This window comes from Arachis ipaensis, chromosome B04 (genome assembly GCF_000816755.2).
Source record: "Arachis ipaensis cultivar K30076 chromosome B04, Araip1.1, whole genome shotgun sequence".
NCBI classification, from domain to species: Eukaryota; Viridiplantae; Streptophyta; class Magnoliopsida; order Fabales; family Fabaceae; genus Arachis; species Arachis ipaensis.
Window position 1 is genome coordinate 6119083 of NC_029788.2, and position 22040 is coordinate 6141122.

Consider the following 22040-nt stretch of genomic DNA (forward strand, 5'->3'; position numbering starts at 1 on the left):
AAACTTGAGACTAATTTATTAAAAAATTTTAAGTTTTAAAATAATTTTGGCCTGAATTTATTTTCTGTGAGGTCAAGTCAAATACAAATTAGTCTGTAAGTTCTTGCTAGATTGTATGACATTTTTTCATTCCTAGTTATAAAAATATAAAATTAAACTATATAGAGTTGAGTTGAGTCAAATTATGTGAAAATACCTTGAGATTTCAGAAGTTTAAATTCAGGAAGCAGGATGAACAAGTGAAAAATAGAAGCTGAACAAAATAAAAGCAAAAATGAAATGAAATAGTCATGATATACATATAAGATCCAATATAATGTGATTGAGGAATCCGTCATAGTTGTTAATTGTTAAACGAAAAATTGTCAAGTCACCAAAAAAAAAAAAGGAAAAAATGGCGTTGATATCAACAAAATAAAAATGGTTGATGTGGCCTAACACCTACATTCATTAGTGTCCTAACTCTTATTCCTCATTTTTTATGGTATTTTCGAAAAATTAGAGTAAATATTAAAGTTGGTCTCTAAGGACTAAAATTATATTCGAATTTTAATTTAATCTTTAAATTTCAATTACTTCAATTTAATTCTTAAATTTTTAATTAATTCTGTAACAAAAATTACTACAAAAATTAATGTGATTAAATTTAAAAAATTTAAAAATTGTGGTTTGGACATGTGAGAAGAAGACCCGATAGAACATTCAGTCAAGAGAGTGGATGAGATAGAAGATGGACAAAGGGCGAAAGACAGAGGAAGACCTAAGAAGACCATCCATAAGGTAGTCAAACGAGATCTACATGTAAACGGTCTCTCTGTAGATATGATACATGACAGAGCATAATAACGTCGTTTGATTCATGTAGCTGACCCCACTGGGACAAGACTTTGTTGTTGTTGTAATAAATTATTACATATATAAAATAAAATTTAAATTTTAAATATTTAGTTAAGTCATAAGTGGACCAATAAGCTGGTTAGTTAGGGATTTGGTTTCAATTCCTCCCATTTGGGGGAGATATTTTGTAAGGCGATACATCACTCATTCTTATTACGCATGTGCTGCATAAACCACAAACCTTCCATTATTAAGATTTAAGACGAGCACGAACACACTCTGTTCCTAAGTCAAACAAAACCCACTTGTGTTTGAAGCCAAAGATGGGATCTTTAGCCAAGAACGGACTCAACAATTACTTGAAACAGCTCCAGCAACACCCTTTGAGAACCAAGGTCTTCTTCTTCTTCATTTACCTTGTTTTTCTTTTCTGCATTTTTTTTATAAACTTACCTCTCACTTCAGCAATTTTCCTTCTTGCATCCATTTTCGTCGACCCTCTGTTTTCGGTAGTCCTAAAAGAGCTACCTTTTAAGTTTTAAACTTTTAACCATTCAGGTAAGAGAGTGTTGATGGGTTTATTAACTTCGATTGTGACTAATTCAGGTTATCACAGCAGGGGTGTTGTCAGCTATCAGTGACATAGTGTCTCAGAAGCTTACTGGAATACAAAAACTTCAATTCAAACGGATTCTTCTCAAAGTGGTCAGCTCCTTTTCCTTCTTACTTTTCTACTGCCTCTAATTCCAGATAATTTAGTTTTAGTTTGGTCAATAAGATTAATTGACCAATAAGGGTAAAATGTTAGGATCTTAACAAGATATTTTCCCAAGTAGCCATTCTAATGATCTGCATTTATAATTTCAACGAATAAGCTGAAGGTTTATTCAATCAGCAATGTTCTAAAATCTAAATAACTAGCAGTGATGTGGAAGGGAAACATTGAAGGAAAATTTAAACCTATATGTTGAAAAGCAGTTTGTTAAGATGTTGAAACGGCCCCCTTTTTTTTTTCTCTAAAATATCTATAAATTTCATTAGAACGATTAACATTTGCTTCTCATTAATATCACTATTTTGATGAACTGCAATATACCAATGAGGTCAAACTACTTTGTGCAATGATCAGGATCACACTTTGGGTGCTGGAAATACCTAATAAGAATAAAAAAAGGAGTAAAATAATAGCTGCTGATCTTTTACCGCTTATTAATTATTCAGGGTCAACTTGTTATATGCATAATGTCACATCATTTTGGCCAATAAATTTAGATACAAGTTATGTCTAAAATATTTGTTTTCAATGCCATTCCATGTTTACATTAGGAATAACATAAATCGTTTATTGCATGCAGTTTTTTGGAGCTGCTTATCTTGGACCCTTTGGACACTTCTTTCATATTATACTGGATAAAATTTTCAAAGGGAAGAGAGACTCAACAACCGCAGCCAAGAAGGTGAAGCTGCAAAAACTTGTGTTAGAAACATTATTCCAACTGCAAAACTGAAAATTGAAAAATAAGATTACCACAAATCCTATACAAATTTTTGTAAATGAATTTCAATTCTTTAACCATATCTGTCCTAATATATTTCCACAAGGATTTATTTCTATATCTATTTCTATTTGGTTTTAATGTTTGATTCTTGGATATTCCAAACCCACTTCTATAAAAGAGACAAGGTAATAAGTTGCTTATCCTTTTTCAATTATTTTTGGCTTTTCAGGTTTTGATTGAACAGTTGACATCTTCTCCTCTGAACAATTTGCTTTTCTTGATTTATTATGGATTAGTTATTGAAGGTTAGCCCTTTCTATATACCTAATTAACTTGCATCTTTTTAGCAAAGTTAACATGGATTTACACTTGGTTAGACACAAGTGGAAAAAATGTGAACAAATAAGATAATTCTCATCCATGTCAACACACTAAATAGTCCACCTAATGCAATTATATTCCTGGTCAACTATTTACTCGAAAAAAACAAAGAAGAAGAACAAATATCCTAAAAAATAATGAAGAGAATGACTCATTTTTTGGGTACCAAGTGAATCCACAAAATGATGTCTAAACTGCCATACGCCGTTGACCGCAGGTCGACCATGGGTGCATGTGAAAGCTAAGGTTAAGAAGGACTATCCATCAGTGCAGTACACATCATGGACGGTAATCTTCAATTACAACTTCAAATAACATTTAAGATCACTCCAAAAATTGAGTAAATGTTAAAAACATTATATTTGAAAATAAATGGTGACAGCTAAGAGCATGCAAGTATTTCTGTCAAAAAAAGATTATTATTATTATTGTCATTGATCACCAACTTGAGAGCCTCTAATGGATTTGGGGTGCAGTTCTTTCCTGCTGTGGGGTTCATAAATCACAAATTCATGCCTCTTCATTTCCGTGTTGTTTTCCACAGCTTAGTTGCATTTTGCTGGTACATGTTTCTTTTTTTCTTTCTTTCTTTGACTCTCCTTGTCTTTCATCATCATTTGGTAAACAGTGAACAAAACTTGAGATCATTCATTCATTGTGTTGTGTGTATTTTTCATTTCAGGGGAATATTCTTGAACCTAAGAGCACGGTCCATGGTATTGATTAAAGCCTAAAGTGATCATAGTAAAAGCTCTTCTAAGTAATAGATAATATAATATGTTATGAGGGTCAATATCTAACTGCTCCCAGTGCTGTATGCTTCTGATTTATTTTGAACTATTGGAATTTCATAAGGCATACCCTTTCCCTCAGAATATAAGTGTTCGCTTGAGAATCTAAAAAAATCAGTATGTCTGAATTAAAATTAAAGGGTAAAGCCTATTTTGGGAGTATGTTTGGTTTGTTAATTGCTGGTGGTGGAATCCATAGAATTTGTTAATTTTATCCTCGTATTTTAATTGCCAAAATTTCGAGTCACTTTTAGTAAGAAAAAATATTGAAACGCTTAAACCGTAATGACAAATAATAGATTTAGATAATAATCAAAAGAAGTCAGTCATGATGATGTTCTATAACAAACATCCGAGAAACTCCCTGCAAATTGAGGAAATAAAGTGTGATCTCTCATCATAAATTTTATAAATAGAATAAAAAAAACATAAAAAAAAAATATTAAAGAATTAAAGATCACACTTTAATTACTTTCTCAATTATTAAAAAAATAAACATGAATTGAGGAGCCATTTGGCGTAACCTTTAAATATAGCAAGTGCCTTCTCTTCTTCTCATTTCTCAAGTCTCTCAATAACATAAATTTTTGGCATTATTGGCACTTCAATTTACACTTCATGACCATGCATGTCTCACTTCTTCATATCATATTTTCTAAGAGATGCTAAAAACTTCATTATTATAATTCACATGTTCACATGTGCTGTTCCGCGTATGAACCTCCGAAACTATATTTTATTATGTGAAAAAAACTATTACTGGGATGTTATTATAGGGCAATGTACTTATTGAGAGAAATGTTTAATTGTTTACTGATAACAACAAATAGAACTTCCTTACGTGCATGGCTTGTTTTAATGTCTTGTTTTAATATTATATAATCCGTGGAAGCTAAACTAACTGGGTTTAGCTTTCACGGATTATATAATATTAAAACAAGCCATTAAAACAAGCCATGCACGTAAGGAAGTTCTATTTGTTGTTATCAGTAAACAATTAAACATTTCTCTCAATAAGTACATTGCCCTATAATAACATCCCAGTAATAGTTTTTTTCACATAATAAAATATAGTTTCGGAGGTTCATACGCGGAACAGCACATGTGAACATGTGAATTATAATAATGAAGTTTTTAGCATCTCTTAGAAAATATGATATGAAGAAGTGAGACATGCATGGTCATGAAGTGTAAATTGAAGTGCCAATAATGCCAAAAATTTATGTTATTGAGAGACTTGAGAAATGAGAAGAAGAGAAGGCACTTGCTATATTTAAAGGTTACGCCAAATGGCTCCTCAATTCATGTTTATTTTTTTAATAATTGAGAAAGTAATTAAAGTGTGATCTTTAATTCTTTAATATTTTTTTTTTATGTTTTTTTTATTCTATTTATAAAATTTATGATGAGAGATCACACTTTATTTCCTCAATTGTTAAAAAAATTGAGAGAATCCATTCCCATTATTAATAAGTGTATGTCACCCACAAAATAAGGGTCATTGCTTTCATTTAAAGGATGGAAAATTAGACTTAGGAACTTAGAATTATCCATCAATTTTACACGACTATTTCAGCAAATCTGAAAATTATTTATAAAGACTATGAAGACGCTGAATAGTAAGTAAGCAAATGAACACAATAAATCGTAAAAAAAGAACTTTGTATTGTGAGTTATTATAATGTCAAAATGTTTGCAAAATAAGGCAGGGACATGCATTATATGAGCTATAACACAATATTTGACACAATATATTAGTTGATAAGAACATACACGAGTAAATACTTAAATTTTTTAATATTAATTGTTAAAGTTATGGACTTAAGGTCTTATTTTATTAACATGTTTATAGTTAGCCTGCAGAGTTTACTCGTTATGTCTGTTGAAAGTTGAAAGTCAGCATAGGAGGGAGAATACTCAATGTAGATATAGCCAAAGTAAGAAGACATAAATCAATTCACATTTCACACAACATAACCTCCTTCAACCATATTTTGCATTACCTAAAATAATAAAATCTCATTGCTGGATCCTCTTGTATATAAATATATGCATGTGATTAAGCATTAGCATATAAAATCAAAGGCCTTCATAAACAAAGAGAGGGTAATAGCACATGGCAACCTGTGTAATTCATAGCAGAGTTTCTTCATTCTGGTGTTTGAGTACAAGATCGATTGCTGCTACAATGAATGTGCCCAAGATCCATGTGACCAAAATCACCACCACCCCATCAAGTTTGGCAGCAGACTTGGATTATCTAAATAACTTCACTTCATCTACCACCACCACCACCACAAAACACTACACCAACAATAATAATTATTCTAACAATTCAACAACACTTACTCAAAAGTCCATGGAGATAGTTAAGCTTCATTTGATTATGGAGATTGTATCAGATAGATTGGAGATGCACAAGAACGTGGCAGCGCAACGCGACAACTGGAACCACCTTCTTCTAACATCAGTTAACATGATCACTCTTTCTGCTTCAACCATGCTTGCTCTTGCAGCTACTAGTACTACTTCAAGTGGAGCACCTCTTATGGCACTTAAGGTTTCATCAACAATCCTTTTCATGGCTGCAACTGGGATACTTGCTGTCATGAACAAATTCCAGCCATCACAGCTTGCTGAGGAACAGAGAAATGCTGCTAGGTTGTTCAAGCAGCTTAATGGAGAGCTAAGAACAAAGGTTTCTCTCGGTAACGCCAATGAATTCGAGGTAACTGAAGCAATGGAAAGAGTTTTGGCATTGGACAAGGCTTACCCTCTTCCTCTTTTAGGCACCGTGCTTGACAAATTCCCTCACAAAATTGAACCAGCAGTGTGGTGGCCTCAAAGGAAGAAGAAACATCATTGGAAAGAAGAAGTAGGGGACAACAAAAACAACAGCAATAATGGATGGGATTCAAGGTTGGAAGGGGAAATGAAAGCAATTGTGAAAGCTGTGAGGAAGAAGGACATGGCTGAGTACACGAGGCTAAGTAGAAAGGCTTTGAATCTAAACAAGGTGTTGGCAGTTTCAGGGCCATTACTCACTGGTCTTGCAGCAATTGGTTCTGCTTGTTTGGGATGTGTGAATGGTTCATGGCCTGTGATGTTTGGTGTTGTTGGTGGGGCTTTGGCTTGTGTTGTTAACACAGTTGAGCATGGTGGCCAAGTTGGCATGGTGTTTGAGTTATATAGGTCTCTTATTGGGTTCTTCAAGCTCATGGAGGAGTCTATTCAGCAGAATTTAAGGGAAAAAGATCTTCACAGAAGGGAAAATGGAGAATTGTTTGAGATCAAAGTTGCCCTACAGCTTGGTAAAAGTCTTGAAGAACTAAGTCAATTTTCATCTTCTACTCAAAACGATTTTGCTAGCAAGCTTTTCTAGGCATACCGAAAATGTTATTAAGATTCTTTGTAAATGATAATTTGAGACTTTAGCTTATCTGCTCAAATTATTCATCAAGCTGGTTCTGATCTGCATTGTCCTTATGCATTGCATCCAGGGTAATCCAAACAATCCAAATAATCAAATTTTGGAAATAGCAGATTATTAAAGCACATGACTGTTGGACAGCTTCGATATGCATAGTTTAGGGGTCAAGTAGTACTATTCATTCACTCTTTTATATGTAAAGCGCTTGACTTAATTAATTTTATCCTTATTATTTTGTTATTAAATTATAAGAAGACCAAAAACAAATAGAAAAGCCAAAAGGCCAAAACAGGAAAAAGGATGCTAACTAATTTTGGTCACTAATAGTTACAATTGAACAACAGAACAGAACAAGTGAGAACAGGTTTGGAGACTTGAAATGAAATGGGAATTTTATTTGTTTTGACATCCATATCCATGATCCATAAGAAGCTAATTATGTGGATTAGCAACAATCGGTAAACAAATTGATATAAGTATGTAACAATGCTGCAGCTTTCTCTTTACCTGATTTTTGTAAACCCCCAGCGATATTACCGAAAATTGCAAAACCAAAACATTAAAGTATTCAAATTTTACACTTCTAGTTACTCAGTCCTTGTCTAACGTAAACGGTTGGTAGTAAAAAGTAATAATAGACTAATGCAGGCTGCATTAAACAAAAGCATAATTTGCAGACGGATTACTTTAATTATGTGACCTTCATTATCCATTATTACTAGTTTATTCTGCTTCCATCTAGTGCCTTTTGGTCTAGTTAAAAACATAACCTTACAATTTCTAGTCAACTAAACCTACAAAAGAAGCAAAAATAAGAGTTATGAAAGAAGCATTACATTTAGAGAGAATAATCTTATTAAGTTCAGAACTCATTTAATTGCGGATTAGAATATGATTAACACTAATAGGACGGTGCTCACATAGATCTGATTTACACAAACGACATTTTCTCGTTAATAAAAACAAGAGTGGTGTAATGTAACCACAAACTATTCTTCTTGCCTTCCATTGCCTTTTCCTTTTCCTTTTTTCTTCACATTCCAACCAAAAGCTCCAATTTTTTTTTATTGTTTTTAAAATTTTAATTGAATCTGACTGACTGGTATCAATGACCATTTGAGATTGATGACAGTGATGCACAACCTCCCAGTGGGCCCATAAGAATTGTGTCTCTGTCATCCAACTGTTTGTGAAATTGCCACACTCATTCATACCCCATCGATCAAAGATCCGAAATTTAAGCTCTTGACATTGTTACGCTGCTCATTGTTGCTGTGGGAAGATGATTCAGTTGCTGTTTCTAGTGGTGTTCATGGAGGCAGCGATGATAGTGGTGTTGCTGTTCAAGACCCCATTGAGGAAGCTTGTGATAATGGGATTGGATCGGTTGAAGAGGGGTAGAGGACCACTCATGGTTAAGAGTGTTGCAGGTACCATCTTTGTGGTGCTCTTCTCCACTGTGTACACCATGCTCCAGATTCAGAAGCGTGGGATCGAGGATGCTGCTGGTGGTTCTCTCAACCCAACCGATCAGGTTCTAATGGCCAAGCACCTTCTTGAATCGACACTAATGGGTATGTACAATTCCTTTCCTTTCATTAGTTGAATGAGTTGTTGTTTTTGTTATGGTGTGAACTGATTTGTTACATTGCTATTTTGAGCTATTGAGGATGTATAATACAATGTGAGACTTTGTATATTCATGGTTGTGTCTCAGATTTATTCAGCATTTTTCATGATTGCATTGGAGTTACTGTTTCACTGTTTTTTGGTTTGGGTCATTCTAGAAATGTCTATATTACTGTTTGGTACTGGTTTTTCTTTCCTTAGTAGATGAATGTCGAATGTTGAATCAACTTGAGTTGTGTGAACTTCTTAAGCAGATTCTAAATGTGAGCCATCAAAATGGGTTGATTAAATATTCCATAATAATCAAATTATATGGTTTTTACTGATTAATATTACTCAAGCAAAATCAAACAATCTAACATTATTGTTCTGTTCTAATAAAAACTTTTGGATTCCTGCTAAAGCACCTTCCTCAAGTAAAATACATAATATATATTAGAATAAACACCAAATTGGTCTTCAAGTAATTATAGATCAGACACTTTGCTCCCCAACAAATTTTTATTCCCTAGAAGTCTTTGAGAATTACTTCTGTCAGATCTGAAATTCCTTGGGAGCAAAGTGTTCGATCTAAAATTCGTTAAGGACCAATTCGATTGTTTACTCTATATATTATATTCCATATGAACTTCCTTATTGTCTTCCCAATAATGTTGATGCCATCCAATATCCTAAATCGCATCATAAGAAAAAGGACTTTGGAATGGAATCACAGTTATAATCCTACCTGAATGACAATGTTTTGAGTTTCAGGACACTCACTCTGTTCCCTTAATATTCTGAAAATATTGAGATTTGAGACTAGTAGAGAACACTATGGGTATTTAGAATCAATCATCTTTTGTCAATTATGTGCAGGTGCTGTACTTTTTCTTGCACTTATGGTAGACAGATTACACCATTACATAAGAGAACTCCGTCTTCGAAGAAAGAGCATGGAAGCTGCCAAGAAACAAGCACGTGCAGAAGAAGCAAAAGTTTTGAATTCAGAAGAAAACAAAGCCATAGAAGAAGAAGCAGCCAGATTGAGAAAAGAAGTCCACCAGCTTGAATCTGAACTGCGGTCAAAAACTGAAGATGTAGATGTTGCAGAAGCCAATGTATCTGCTTTAAGAAAACAATCTGAGGGATTCCTGCTTGAGTATGGCCGCTTACTGGAAGAAAACCAGGAACTCCGCAGTCAATTACAATCAGTCAATGGAAGGTTGTCACGTTAAGGTACCAACAAGAGTATGTAAGAAAAGATTGCAGGTGTGTGGATGATTTAGTTTCCAGGATTTCATGGAAGTTTGCTGATAACAGGTTATCACATGATCCATAAGAATTAGGATTTTCACTTAAAGGTTGTGATTTTGTTATCAATTTTGTGCTGACAAAAAATGTGAAAATTTTGAAATGTGACTACAGAAATATAGTTCTGATTCCCTGCACATATGTAACTTATATGTTTCACTACTTAAGATTTGACAAACATTGAAGGATGTGGCCAAGAAAGTGCCTGGTGCTGTTTTATGTTTTTTTCTGTTGGCATTTATTGTTGTTTGATATTAACATTGGTCCTATTCAGATGACGCCTTGTTTAGCCGGAAAATATTTCTTGTTTGGTCATTTTCTTGTGTTAAACTTTTTTTTCCATTTTTGGTCATATTTATGTTAGTTAATCTTACCTAAAATAATTCTTATGTCCAAGAAGATTAAGAAACTTTTATTGTCTTAGTCTTTTACCTCCTTTTTATTTTAATTTATTAGGCCTAAGTTGGCATTGGTACAATACTATTTGCTGTATTTCTTTTTATTTTTCTTGAGTTGGCATTGGTACAATGGAATTGCTATTTGTTGCATTGCTCTTCTCAGCCTGCATTTTTTTAATATGATGAATGACACTCACATTTCAGTTAAAAACTAAACGTAACTTGACAAGTACTACATTACAAAGCATTCTAACCTATAACTAATTTAGGTTGATAAGTGGTCAACTCACATTGAGAATTCAATTTTTTTTTTGTAGATACAGTAACTTATTAGTTAATGGCGGACCTTTAAATGGAACTTAAATCTACGATAAATTAGTCCTTGATTTATCAAATTGTAGGATAATGAAAAAAAAAAGCATACTTACATATGCCAATTTGGACAAATTATATTAAGATAACGGAGTTTTAGGCTGAGCTGGTAAATAGATAATAATAGTTGTCAATTTATTTATTTATGATGTAAAATAAGATTCTTGGTTATGTATGGTTCAGTCCAAAAAGGAATAATTAGTAACTCTTTAGAATTAGGTCATGTTATCATAGATGAAAAGATAGACAACCCAACCACCATCCTGCTGCAGCCTGGTTCGAATTACAAAAACACTATTTTAATTTGACTCTTTTGTTTTGGCCTTTTTCGGTACCATTTTATATTTGAAAAGACCCAAACTTATGATTTGTGCCATTACTGTTACCCTTATCGTATAGTTTGTAATTGTGGTCCCCTTGGAACTAATAATAGAGGCTAGCTGATATAATATAATTATAATAATGAAAGAATATGTAATCAATAAAGATGTTAGATAACAAAGGGAAGGAGGGGCGGTTACTTAGTCCTGTTGAGGATAAAGTGGCATCTGCGACCTCTCAGCTCATTTAAGAGCCCAAAATGTGTTCTCAATTGCAACTTGCCCAAGCCAAATCAGTTATATGAATTAAGGTATTGGTCAATTAAGATAACCATAGTGATGTTTTTTATTTTACATTAAAAAGTTGGTGCCACTAAAAGTCTCTAAAACTTAACCATGCTGATGTGCATTCAGTAATACAAAGTTACCCAAGTATCAATTTGGTCGGTGTCACCATCCAATCACCATCAATAACAAAACCAAATATACCATATTAAAAAAAGTAAGAAATTTACTGTTTAAAAACATGTTGTGATCTGCATTATGTTTCGTTACAGTATAATATAATAAAGTATAGGTTAACATGTTAGCTGGTTAAAGTAGGAGCCAGCCTTTGCTATATGGATAGCATTAAATTTTAGCCTCACATTATTGGGAATATTATTCCATTGAAGTAGAATAGTAAATTTAAATTGTAAGTAGCAATATCATCCAAAGTGGAATTAAAGAGGAGACCATGCGTAACATAAATTTCTTTCTTCTTACAATAATAATAAATGTTTAGAGATGAACATGATGAACAACACCCTACAAACACTGAATCTCTAATGCAACACTTACAATCAATGATTCTGCAAAGGTAAGAATCACCAACAACAACTACTACATCATTCCATCTACTCAATTCATGAATTACATTGCAAATTACTACTACATCCTTTGGTGGTTCATAAAAATTCACCAAAACATTCTCATCATCCTCTCTAAGGATCCTAACATTGTCTGAACAAAAATCCTGAGCTACTCCAACGGGAGAGTAGTCCCCATTGCTTCTGACAGTGATCCACTTATCATCATCAGCATTATTAAGATCCCAGTTAGGCTCATCATCACCACACAACCCAAGAACTCTGTCCCTAGCACTTGGAGAATTCATTGAAGAGATGCCACGTGGCGAGTCCTGATTGGTGTCCCAGTTCCAAAGGCCTTGTGGTTCCAAAACACTTGTGGGTGTGTCCAAATCATGATCATCACATTCTATTCCCACAAAACGCGACTCCGCAACGAACGCGTGTCCCAGAAGCTCCTTCACCGTCCACCTCTTACTCGCTTCACTCCTCAAGCACTTCCCCAAGAAGTCCTTAACTTCCTCCGACACAGATTCCGGAATCTCTGGCGCCTCGCCGGAGAATCCAACCCGATAAAGCACCGAAACAGGGTCGCCGGAAACGTCTTTCCACGGCGGTTTCCCGGTAACCATCTCAAGAACGGTGCATCCCAGGGCCCACACGTCAGCTGTGAATCCCTGTTCATCCCCACGCGCCACCTCCGGCGCCATGAACGCCGGCGTTCCAGCGATAACCCCTCCTCGTCCGCCGGCGCCGGAGCCAACTTTGCAGGCACAACCAAAGTCGGCGATTTTGGCACCATGTTGGGTGATGAGAACGTTCTGCCCCTTGACGTCGCAATGTACTATCCCATTGGAATGAAGATAGTTGAGTCCCAACAGAATCTGGCGCGTGTAGACACTGGCCAACGAGTGTTCCATGGTGGCACCGCGGTGGTTGTAATGGGCAATTACGTCAAGCAGGGTCCCCCTTGGCGCGTATTCCAAGAAGAGGTTGTAAAAGTACAGACCATCCTCGTACGTAACATCGTACCCTTTGTACTTGACAATCTGAGGACAATTGAGCGATGAAAGAAGACCCTGTTCCTTCCGCAGCTCCTCAGATCGGTGTACCTCCGCTGACTTCACGGCAAAGAGTTCACCAGACCCATGAAATTCAGCAGTGTAGACGGTGGCTGTGGAGCCCCGGCCGAGGGTGTGACCTCTAGTCCAGTAGTAGTCCATGGATCAGAGGTAAGAGAGAAGAGAGTGTTGGATGTGTGTATGGTATGGAATGTTATTGTTGGGAATTGGGAGCTAGCTAGGTTTCTTACAGTTTATGGAAATTATTATATATTTATATAAGATACAATATGGTTTGGTTTGGTTTGGTTTGGTTGGCTTAGTGTGAAGGGTTAACCGAGTTATGATTGGTGATATGGAAAGCTGCTCTTTCAATTAAAAATGTGCACTTTTTTTTGCTTGTGTACAATGGACGGCGGCCGTCTCATTCATCTATCACAAGGTTCTTGTCATGAGATGATGGGAGCGATCCACGTGTCCAAACCTCTCCCTTTTGTTGTTGGCCGGCCATGTTATGTGTGTTCACTGTTCGCTAATGCTACTTATGGTTAGTGCTACTACTGTACACCTGGCTAGTTTTAGACTTAAACAAGTTTTTTCAACATAATCATGAGATAGTGAATGAATTGTGTTCACATGGTGGCACGTGGTTATACTACGCTAAGATTGCGGTTCGGTGCGTGCTGAAATATTAACCGGTGAACGTTATTACTGTGTGCGCGCGTGATTCATGAATCATGAGTGTTTATGGATAATCTTCACTGGCATATTCCATGGTATTTTCTTTTTTTGTTCCATTAATTTTGTTAACTATATTGTAATCTATATGTTAGTACCTTTCATGAGCCCACACCACCACAATAGGTTAGGAACTTTATGCTATAATAGTATATGCATTATTATTATTAGGTAGCCTAGATAATAATGTGAAAATTACAGGGATTTTGCCAAACAGGTAGGTAGCACATTCTGTTTGGAAAAGATAGAAAACCGTCTCAATATAATAATCTCCAAATGAAAAGAACAAGATGAAAATAACTGTTTCGATTCAGTGAATTCAATATAATAATCTGTATGCATTGTATGTGTCTGTTTTGGTGAAAGTCAATTCTTGAGGAATTTAGTTTTATACAGTGTAAAACATTTTGCATATGTTATATTATCTAATAACTATATATTATCATATATATTAATTTATCTTTTATCATATTTAACTGACGCATAAGATTGAAATAATTGTTGAAGTAGAATATTATTTGTAGCCTGGAGTCTTATCCGCTTTACTTCCCGCATAATTAATTCAGTTAATCTACGTACGCCGTAGTTGATTTTTAAAGTCAAAGTGGAATAATGGACGAAATGGTGTTTTTTATTTTATAAAAAAGGAACTTCCAGTTCATCTCCGAGATTAGGTAGATTGTATGCGAAGCAAAACAAAATTAAAGAAAGGCAACAGCGAAAGTCTTTATTATTATTATTATTAATATTTTTATTTTAAAGAAAGAACCATTCGTAGCTTGGGATTTATCTATGATGAGTCACGATGACTGTAAAGGTGAATAAATATTGAAATATTAAACGGCGAAGGCCTTAAAAGTATGGGCAACAATGTTGGATTATTGCACTTTGCACAGATTGAAAGTACAGTTGGAATACATATAACATAACATAACATATGGTTAAAGGAAGGAACGAAAAAAGCCAACTAACTCGTTTCACTAATAAGCATAAGCAGCATCGATCACCACATGATGAAAGGAAAAGAATTTGGCTTTTCTAAAGTCTATAAAAAGTGCATCATGTATTATACTTATGTATTTTAGAGGATAACGTGTCACATTTAAATCATTTTTGAGAAAAACTAATACTGTAAGATTTAATTTAAGAACCCCAAGCATAATCAATCATATAATCTGTGTCATTAACTTTTCCATCATCCTTTAAATATTACAATGTTACACTCTTTAAAAAAAGAATAATGCTCCTACATCGCACACTTTAGAGAATCATTATCTATCAAGATCCAAAATTAAATGCACTAGTTTAAAAATTAAAACGAGGAAAAGAATAAGAAATTAAAGAAAGTGAAAACAAATGTGTTGGAGTGTTAAGTGTAAGTGTTGAAAGTAGGGTGAGGAAGTGTGGACGTAGGCGTTGACGCTTTGCGTGCGTATTAGTGACGGTAACACGCTTAAGGGCGTGTTTGGATGCTTGAAATTGAAGCAAGCCAATGATTGAAGATTGCATTAGTCACATGCCGCCAGCCAATCATCTTTGATGCATGCATTGGATCAGGGGATCACGCTGCGGCATGCTGTACGGTGCACATTTCATAATCCCTCTTTTTTTTTTAATTAAGATTTGATTAAAAAGCGTTCACATTTCTTTTTTAGTTTTTCCAGAATGGAAACCTGGCTTCTACTCATCACTACCTAAACACCTGAATAGCCATTGGCCAGATACATTGACCCAAATTTAACTATAAATTCGTTGTGGCTGGTGACATGCTAGCTCAATTCAATACGCGTCACCTAATCATCACTATTATATGGCTCAAATTAGATCTAACTAGGTGATTATATTTTAAGATTTTTCCAACCCGTCGGTATGTTCCTCAACCTCCAATCATTTGCTTCTACTCACAAATTAAGGTATCGTTATTTGTAAATACAATTTTGTAATGATTTAATACATACTCAATTTCGAGGTGATGAGTTATATACTTATAATAGAAGCTGTAAGACCAATGAATAGGTATTAAACTACTATTTTATCTTAGTCCACGATAATAATAGAAGTTTTACGATTCATAAATTTAATCCAACAAAATAGATAAATTCAGTTATAATTTTAGTTTTTATTATTTTATTTTATTTTTATTTATTTTTATCTTTTATAAGTCAATACTCTATATATATTTAATTTTACTTTCATAATTTAGAATTGCTTGTCTTCTTTTTTTTTTTCTGTCTTTTTCTTTAACAATACATCAAGTATCTTATAATTTGCTATATCTTTTTTTCTTAACAATGGAATGCATGGGGAACCAAAAAGATAGTAAAAATGATTTGCTACTACTTCCTAAGTCATATGAAGAATTTTGTAAAGGGAAAGTATGAGGAGCCAATGGAATATTTATACAATGTATACAATGGAGGTTTAAGGAGTATAAGAGATATAATTATAACATGAATCTCAAAATAAAATTTTATAAATTTTTATGGGACAAAATAAAATATATTGAAACAAATATATTAATTTATATAAAATTATTTTTTTTCTTAAACCTAGTGGGGGCAAGTGCCCCCCTCATCTAATACTTGGGTCCGTCCCTGTCCGAAAGGTTAAGAGTTCGATTCTTGGTGAACCCCAAAATCAGTTTATGGAAAGATGTTTATTATCGCTAGTACTCGGATGATTATTCTAAATAGTATAGGAGATGTTCATTTTGTAACTCATTGTACACATTGTACAAATAGATCCTTTTGTAAAATATTTCCATTAAAAGAAGTTTAGTTAAATATCCCACCTATTAGTGAAAAATTATTAAATCAATATCTATTACTGGATGGTAATAACTTTCATATTCCTGTATTACTGAATTTTTTCAGTTATATGCACTGTATACAATACTTTTTCTACCTAATGATATGTTTCAAGAGCTATTTTCTAAAAGAATTTTATTAGAAGTGCTTAGTGATAACGTCATCCTTAAAGTTGCTAATGATAGTTGCTAGAAGAAGAGATAATGAAGAGGTTAAAAACATCAAGATGACTAGAGGAACAGATAGTGATAATGATTTGCCACTACTTCCTAAATCATACGAAGAATTCTGTGAAAGCTTTTCATTAAAAAAAGTTGAGTTAAATATTTCACCTGTTATTGAAGAATTATTCGAAGATAATCAATATCCATCACTAGATGGTAGTGATTTCTATATTACACAGTGTATTACTGAATTTTTTCAGTTATACTCACTGTATGCAACACTTTTTCTACCTGATGATATGTTTCAAGAGTTATTTTTTGAAAGAATTTTATTAAAAGAGTTTAGTGATAACGTCACCCTTAAAACTGCTAATAAGTCATCAACCAATAATGTTACTCCAAGTGATAAGTTTCGAGAAGAAGAGATAATGAACAAGTTGAAAAATATCAAGTTGTCTTAGCAGAACAGTATTCAGCCCAACAGATATGCTTACTTTAAATTTTTGAAGAAGACGTCGAACAAAGTTATGTCAAAACTAGTTTATATGATAACAAATGAAAATTAAATCTTATTGTTGTCATGGACTAAAGTGAAATAGTAATTTAATACAGGATTCAAACACAAGGTTGCTTCAATCCTACGTAGGTTTAGGCATGTGATGAAGGGGTATATGTGAGAACTTCTACACTCCTTATACCCGGCAATTAAATTAGGTGCAAAATAGATATAACAGTTCAATCATCTTTATATCAATATTTATCTTCTATTTATACTATTTTTTCTTTGAAATAAATACTATTTTCTGTTCGTTACACTAAACCCAATTATACTCATTGCATATTCATTAAAGAAAATTAAAACAACTAATAGCTTTTTAGTTAATTTATTTTTGTGAGAATACAGGAAGGCTAAGAGCAAATTTAGGGAATAAAATAAGATTTGTAAGGAGTTTTAATAAAAGAGAACTTGTAAAGAATTTTTATAGGAGAATTTTATTTTTGTTCATTGAAATTATAGCATAGATGATACTATATATATTTTTGTAGTATTGTAATTGAAACATCATCAAAAAAATAAGAAAGAAAATTAATTCACATCATATTATATAGAGTAATCACATCATATTTTCTCATATTGGCTTTGTTATAGTTAGTGTATTATTGTGGGTAGTGTTCAATTTCATATTACTTTGTATATATCTATTAGAAGTCCAAATTCCACTGCAGACTCAACAATTGATATCAAGAGCTAATATTATATTATTCATGATTTGAGTGGTAAAATTCAAGTTTGAATACAATAGCTTCTACTAATAGAAATGTCAAACTAGGCAAATATGAAATTGATGGTTTCAGTGGCTAAGAGAAGGGGGGTTGAATCTTAGCCCCTTTTTTTGTTGCTTAATACTTGCTGAACTCAGAAGAGACTTTTCTGTTTTAGCTCGTCTCTGGACACGAGACTTTTTGTTTTTGCTCGTCACTTGCCACGAGACTTTTTGTTTTGTCTCGTCACTTGGCACGAGACATTTTGGTTTTTTTTTTTGCTCCTGTGTAGTAGAAAACAGAAATGGAGTTGGAGAGAAGAAAGATTACACCCAGATATATCCTGGTTCAGCTGCTAATTGCAGTGCAGCCTACATCCAGTCTCCATCACAAACATGATGGAATTTCACTATAATCAATCTGATTACAACTTGTAAAGTGCTAACCCAACTTACAAGGGGATTCCCACAGAATCATGAAACACAACATAGATGAAAATTTTCTTGCCATCATTAGCTTGATGGTCTTGATGCATGCAGCTTCTTCCTTCTGTTGGTTGAAGAACATTTCTTCCATTATTTCCTGAACAAGGACCGAAGAAAGAAGAAGAAAGAGATGAGAGAGAATGTGAAGTTAAAGTAAAAGTAATTAAATGAAAATGAAACAAGTTGATAGATTGCTTTTTACTTCCCTTGCTTTGAGTAGCGTATAGCATTAATCATAATGATTCCCATCAAATCAAAGTCAAGTTCTCTCTCGTGTTTCCAATGCTAACATATTAAAATTTGAAATCCATTCTTAACAGAGAGATGGAATCCGTTGGAAAACAATTAAATAGGAGTTTTCCAAACTCATCAATCTCCCCCTTGATGACAAACATTATTAAAATTGAAATGGGAAAAATTTAGATATTGAGTAAAGAATACTCCCCTTGAATTTGAATTTCTCCCCCTTTCAAAATGTCACAATGCTCCCCCTTGATGTATGCTTATTTTACCAAGGGAAGCACTAACCTGTAACATTTAAATCAAGCTTCAAGTAACAATGTTATTTAGCATATTTTATGATGCTAAATACTTGATTTATGAGCAGTTTTAATTGATAATCAAAAACTCATTTGATATCATAAACTGATTTACTGCTCAAACTATTTCAAACAAAAAATTTCAAAATTTTTCAAATCCTTTCATGTTAAAGATATCAGAGCAAAACAACATGATGGAAAAGTATTTGAAGTACACATGATCAAAACAAGGCAGTTTTAATGTATTACACAATTTAAAGGAACTGCCAAAAATAAGTTTTCCAAACAACAAGTTTATCAATGATGAATCAACAGCCAGGCATCAAAAGTAAATCAAACATCATTATAAACCAAATGCAGTTCAAGCAGCAACCATAGTGAATGCAACAACATGCATTCTTTGAACAAGGGTGATCATGAATTTTCAATTTTGAAAATTTCATCCCCTGTTCCCCTGTTTCTCCAGCCCCTGTTTCGTTCCAATTTCAATTTTGGAAACACTAAATTTCCTCCCCCTTTTGTCATCATGGGGGCATCTGCACAAAGCATGATCAACACAGCAAAATATTCAAGAGAAAGTAGCAAGTGTATATGACAATATCCTAGAGATTATCCTAGAGCAGGGAGTATCAAGTCATGCTCATACAAAAAAACAGATTGAGCCTAATGAAGCCAATATCAAACAGAGTAAAGAAACAGTCACTAATCATCAGAAAAATTAATTTGTTCTTCAGCATCTCTGTCACTATCATCTCCCAAATCTTCTTTAAAATGTTCCATCATCAGATTAACCCTTTCTTTGCAATTGTTCCAAGCTTTCTCACTTTCATAAGCTTGTTTGCGGGCTTCTTTATGGGATTTATACATCAGATCTGCCATGTTTGAAAGTTCTCCCAAAATCTGTTTGATGGACTTAATTGTTTTGGAAGATTCTGGCCTGCCTTCATACTCACTATCCGATGCAGCAGATTTTCGCCCTTTGGTGTCCTTAGTTGCTCCTCCTCCTCTAATTGAAGACACCTTGTTTTCTACAGCCTCATTCAACAAATCAACTTTAAAGTACTCAAATATTCTAGTTAAAAACATACCATAAGGCAGGTTAGCCTTTCTAGTGCTTCTAACAGAATCCCACATGTGCCTAATCATAATATAACCAAAGGATATAGGAGTAGAAGTAACCAAAGCAAATAAGATGAGACAGTCAGAAAATGTTACTCGGTTGTGTGAGCCACTTTGGGGAGTCAGAATATGAGTGATGATTCGGTGAAGCAAGGAATTGACCGGTTCTAGAGCTTTATGTGTTGGAATGGTGCCATGCAATCCAGAAAGGTTCTCGCAAATGTGCTTGAGAACAGTTTTGTATGGAACGCCAACTTGTGTGTCCCATTTTTCCACCATGTACGCTCGCGGTCCTTCATCTTTGAACCCAAGGTCCGCTCTAATTGTCTCAGCATCAAGGGCTATTTGAACCCTTTTGACATAGGAATGAAGGGTGCCGTCAATGAGCCGCATATTGGCATAAAACTCTCGAACAAGACCAGGGTAGACTGGTTTCTGGATGAGAAGCAGAGGCTTCCAGTTGAGAAGTTCAAACAGAGAGGAGATATTGATACCCTTGTTGGTGAGATTTTCAAGGCTAACAAGATAGGTTGTGTACAAATGACGCTTCTCCATAACTTCTTTATGAAACTCAAAAGAGGTGCACGAGTTAAATCTGCTTGGATCAAAGTGGGAGTGAGTCTTGCCATACTTGTCTCTGAATTCTATGGATTCCAAGTTTGGAGGTTCAGTAGTGTCATTGAGTGCAAACCCCTGATTCTTTTGGGAGCTTTTTCCAGGAGTAGTTCGTTTCGGTGATGAGGGTGGAGGTGAAGGCATGGGAGAAGTATGAGATTCTTGCTCTTCTTCCTCTTGGGGGTCCTTATTCTTCCTGTTTCGTCCTCTTCCGAAACTCTTTTGGGCCACTACCTTTCTTCTCATGGCTTCAGTTTGTTTGATTGGAGGTGAGGGAGAGGATGAGGAAGTAGAATGTATATGGATGTGAGTGTGAGTTTGGGGTGTTGATGGTTTTTGAGAAAGAAGAATTCTTTCACTCTTTCTTGGCGCGGTTTTCTTTTTCATGGTAATGGGGGAATGAAATATGAAAGGTTGGGGGTGATAACCGAATTGAGAGGGAGAGAGAGACAAGGTGGGTGAACACATTTAATGGGGTTTGGAAAGAGAATATGGAGAGTAATTACCATTAGTGGACGGTTAATGACCATAATGGGTGGTTATTATCCAAAAATGATTTCCCTTTTAACTTTTGAAATCCAAAACTGAAAAGTTGTTGCCTTAAATCAAGGGATTAGATGAATATAGGGATTTGATTTGACAATAACCACTTCCAAGGAGATTTGATGACACAAGAGGAAGATTCTTATTTGTAGAAAGATAACTACCACAATTGTTAAGGTGGGGTCAAGGAATTTTTGGTGGGGCCCATAAAATTTTGAATTCTGCGCTGCCTCCCCCTTGACCACAGCTCTTCCATCATGCCATTATTTTTATCTCGTCCAAACTTACGAGCAAAAACTGAACAGAGTCACAAATTCACAGATTTTTAATAAAATTTAAATCAAACATTCCCAAACTTTTTCTCAAGCTACAGAATCTGTCTTCACAGAGGGGTTTTGTAAAAATATCAGCAATTTGGTCTTCAGATTTTACAAATTGAATATCAATAGTTCCCTTTTGCACATGTTCTCTAATGAAATGATATTTAATTTCAATGTGCTTTGTTCTTGAATGCAAAACAGGATTTTTTGAAATATTTATAGCACTCATATTATCACAAAATAAGGGTATACTATTGATTTTTAATTTGTAATCTTCTAATTGTATTTTTAACCAAATTAATTGAGTGCAACATGCAGATGCGGAAATGTATTCTGCTTCAGCTGTGGATAAAGCTACTGTGGCTTGTTTCTTGCTTGACCACATATTGAGTGAGCTTCCAAGGAAGCAACACATTCCGGATGTGCTTTTTCTATCCACTCTATCTCCCGCATAATCTGCATCACAAAACCCTACTGCACAAAATTCATCAGATTTAGGATACCATAATCACAAGTTCCCTTAATATATCTAATGATGCGCTTAACAGCCGTGAGATGGGATTCTTTTGGGTGAGATTGAAATCTTGA

General features: G+C 34.4%; 4 protein-coding genes across 5 annotated transcripts; 3 read left to right on the forward strand and 1 right to left on the reverse strand.

Annotated features, from left to right (window-relative positions):
• Positions 972-3730, forward strand: LOC107638637 (peroxisomal membrane protein PMP22). 2 transcript variants are annotated; one of them, XM_016341990.2, is made up of 7 exons: positions 973-1232; positions 1444-1542; positions 2193-2294; positions 2566-2641; positions 2935-3005; positions 3194-3279; positions 3400-3726. In XM_016341990.2, the coding sequence occupies exons 1-7, from the start codon at positions 1161-1163 to the stop codon at positions 3449-3451; spliced, it is 558 nt and encodes a 185-aa protein (XP_016197476.1). In that variant the 5' UTR covers positions 973-1160; the 3' UTR covers positions 3452-3726. The 2 variants fall into 2 exon arrangements, with proteins under 2 accessions (XP_020976247.1, XP_016197476.1); XM_021120588.1 differs by lacking the exon at positions 3194-3279 and having other exon boundaries at positions 972-1232; positions 3400-3730.
• LOC107635916 (probable F-box protein At4g22030) lies at positions 5625-6890 on the forward strand. Its single transcript, XM_016339464.1, has one exon. The coding sequence runs from the start codon at positions 5625-5627 to the stop codon at positions 6888-6890; it is 1266 nt and encodes a 421-aa protein (XP_016194950.1).
• LOC107638638 (B-cell receptor-associated protein 31) lies at positions 7778-10175 on the forward strand. Its single transcript, XM_016341991.2, has 2 exons — positions 7778-8512; positions 9426-10175. Exons 1-2 carry the CDS (start codon positions 8221-8223, stop codon positions 9782-9784), a joined length of 651 nt encoding a protein of 216 aa, XP_016197477.1. The 5' UTR covers positions 7778-8220; the 3' UTR covers positions 9785-10175.
• LOC107635917 (mitogen-activated protein kinase kinase kinase 3-like) lies at positions 11576-13640 on the reverse strand. Its single transcript, XM_016339465.2, has one exon. The coding sequence runs from the start codon at positions 13019-13021 to the stop codon at positions 11594-11596; it is 1428 nt and encodes a 475-aa protein (XP_016194951.1). The 5' UTR covers positions 13022-13640; the 3' UTR covers positions 11576-11593.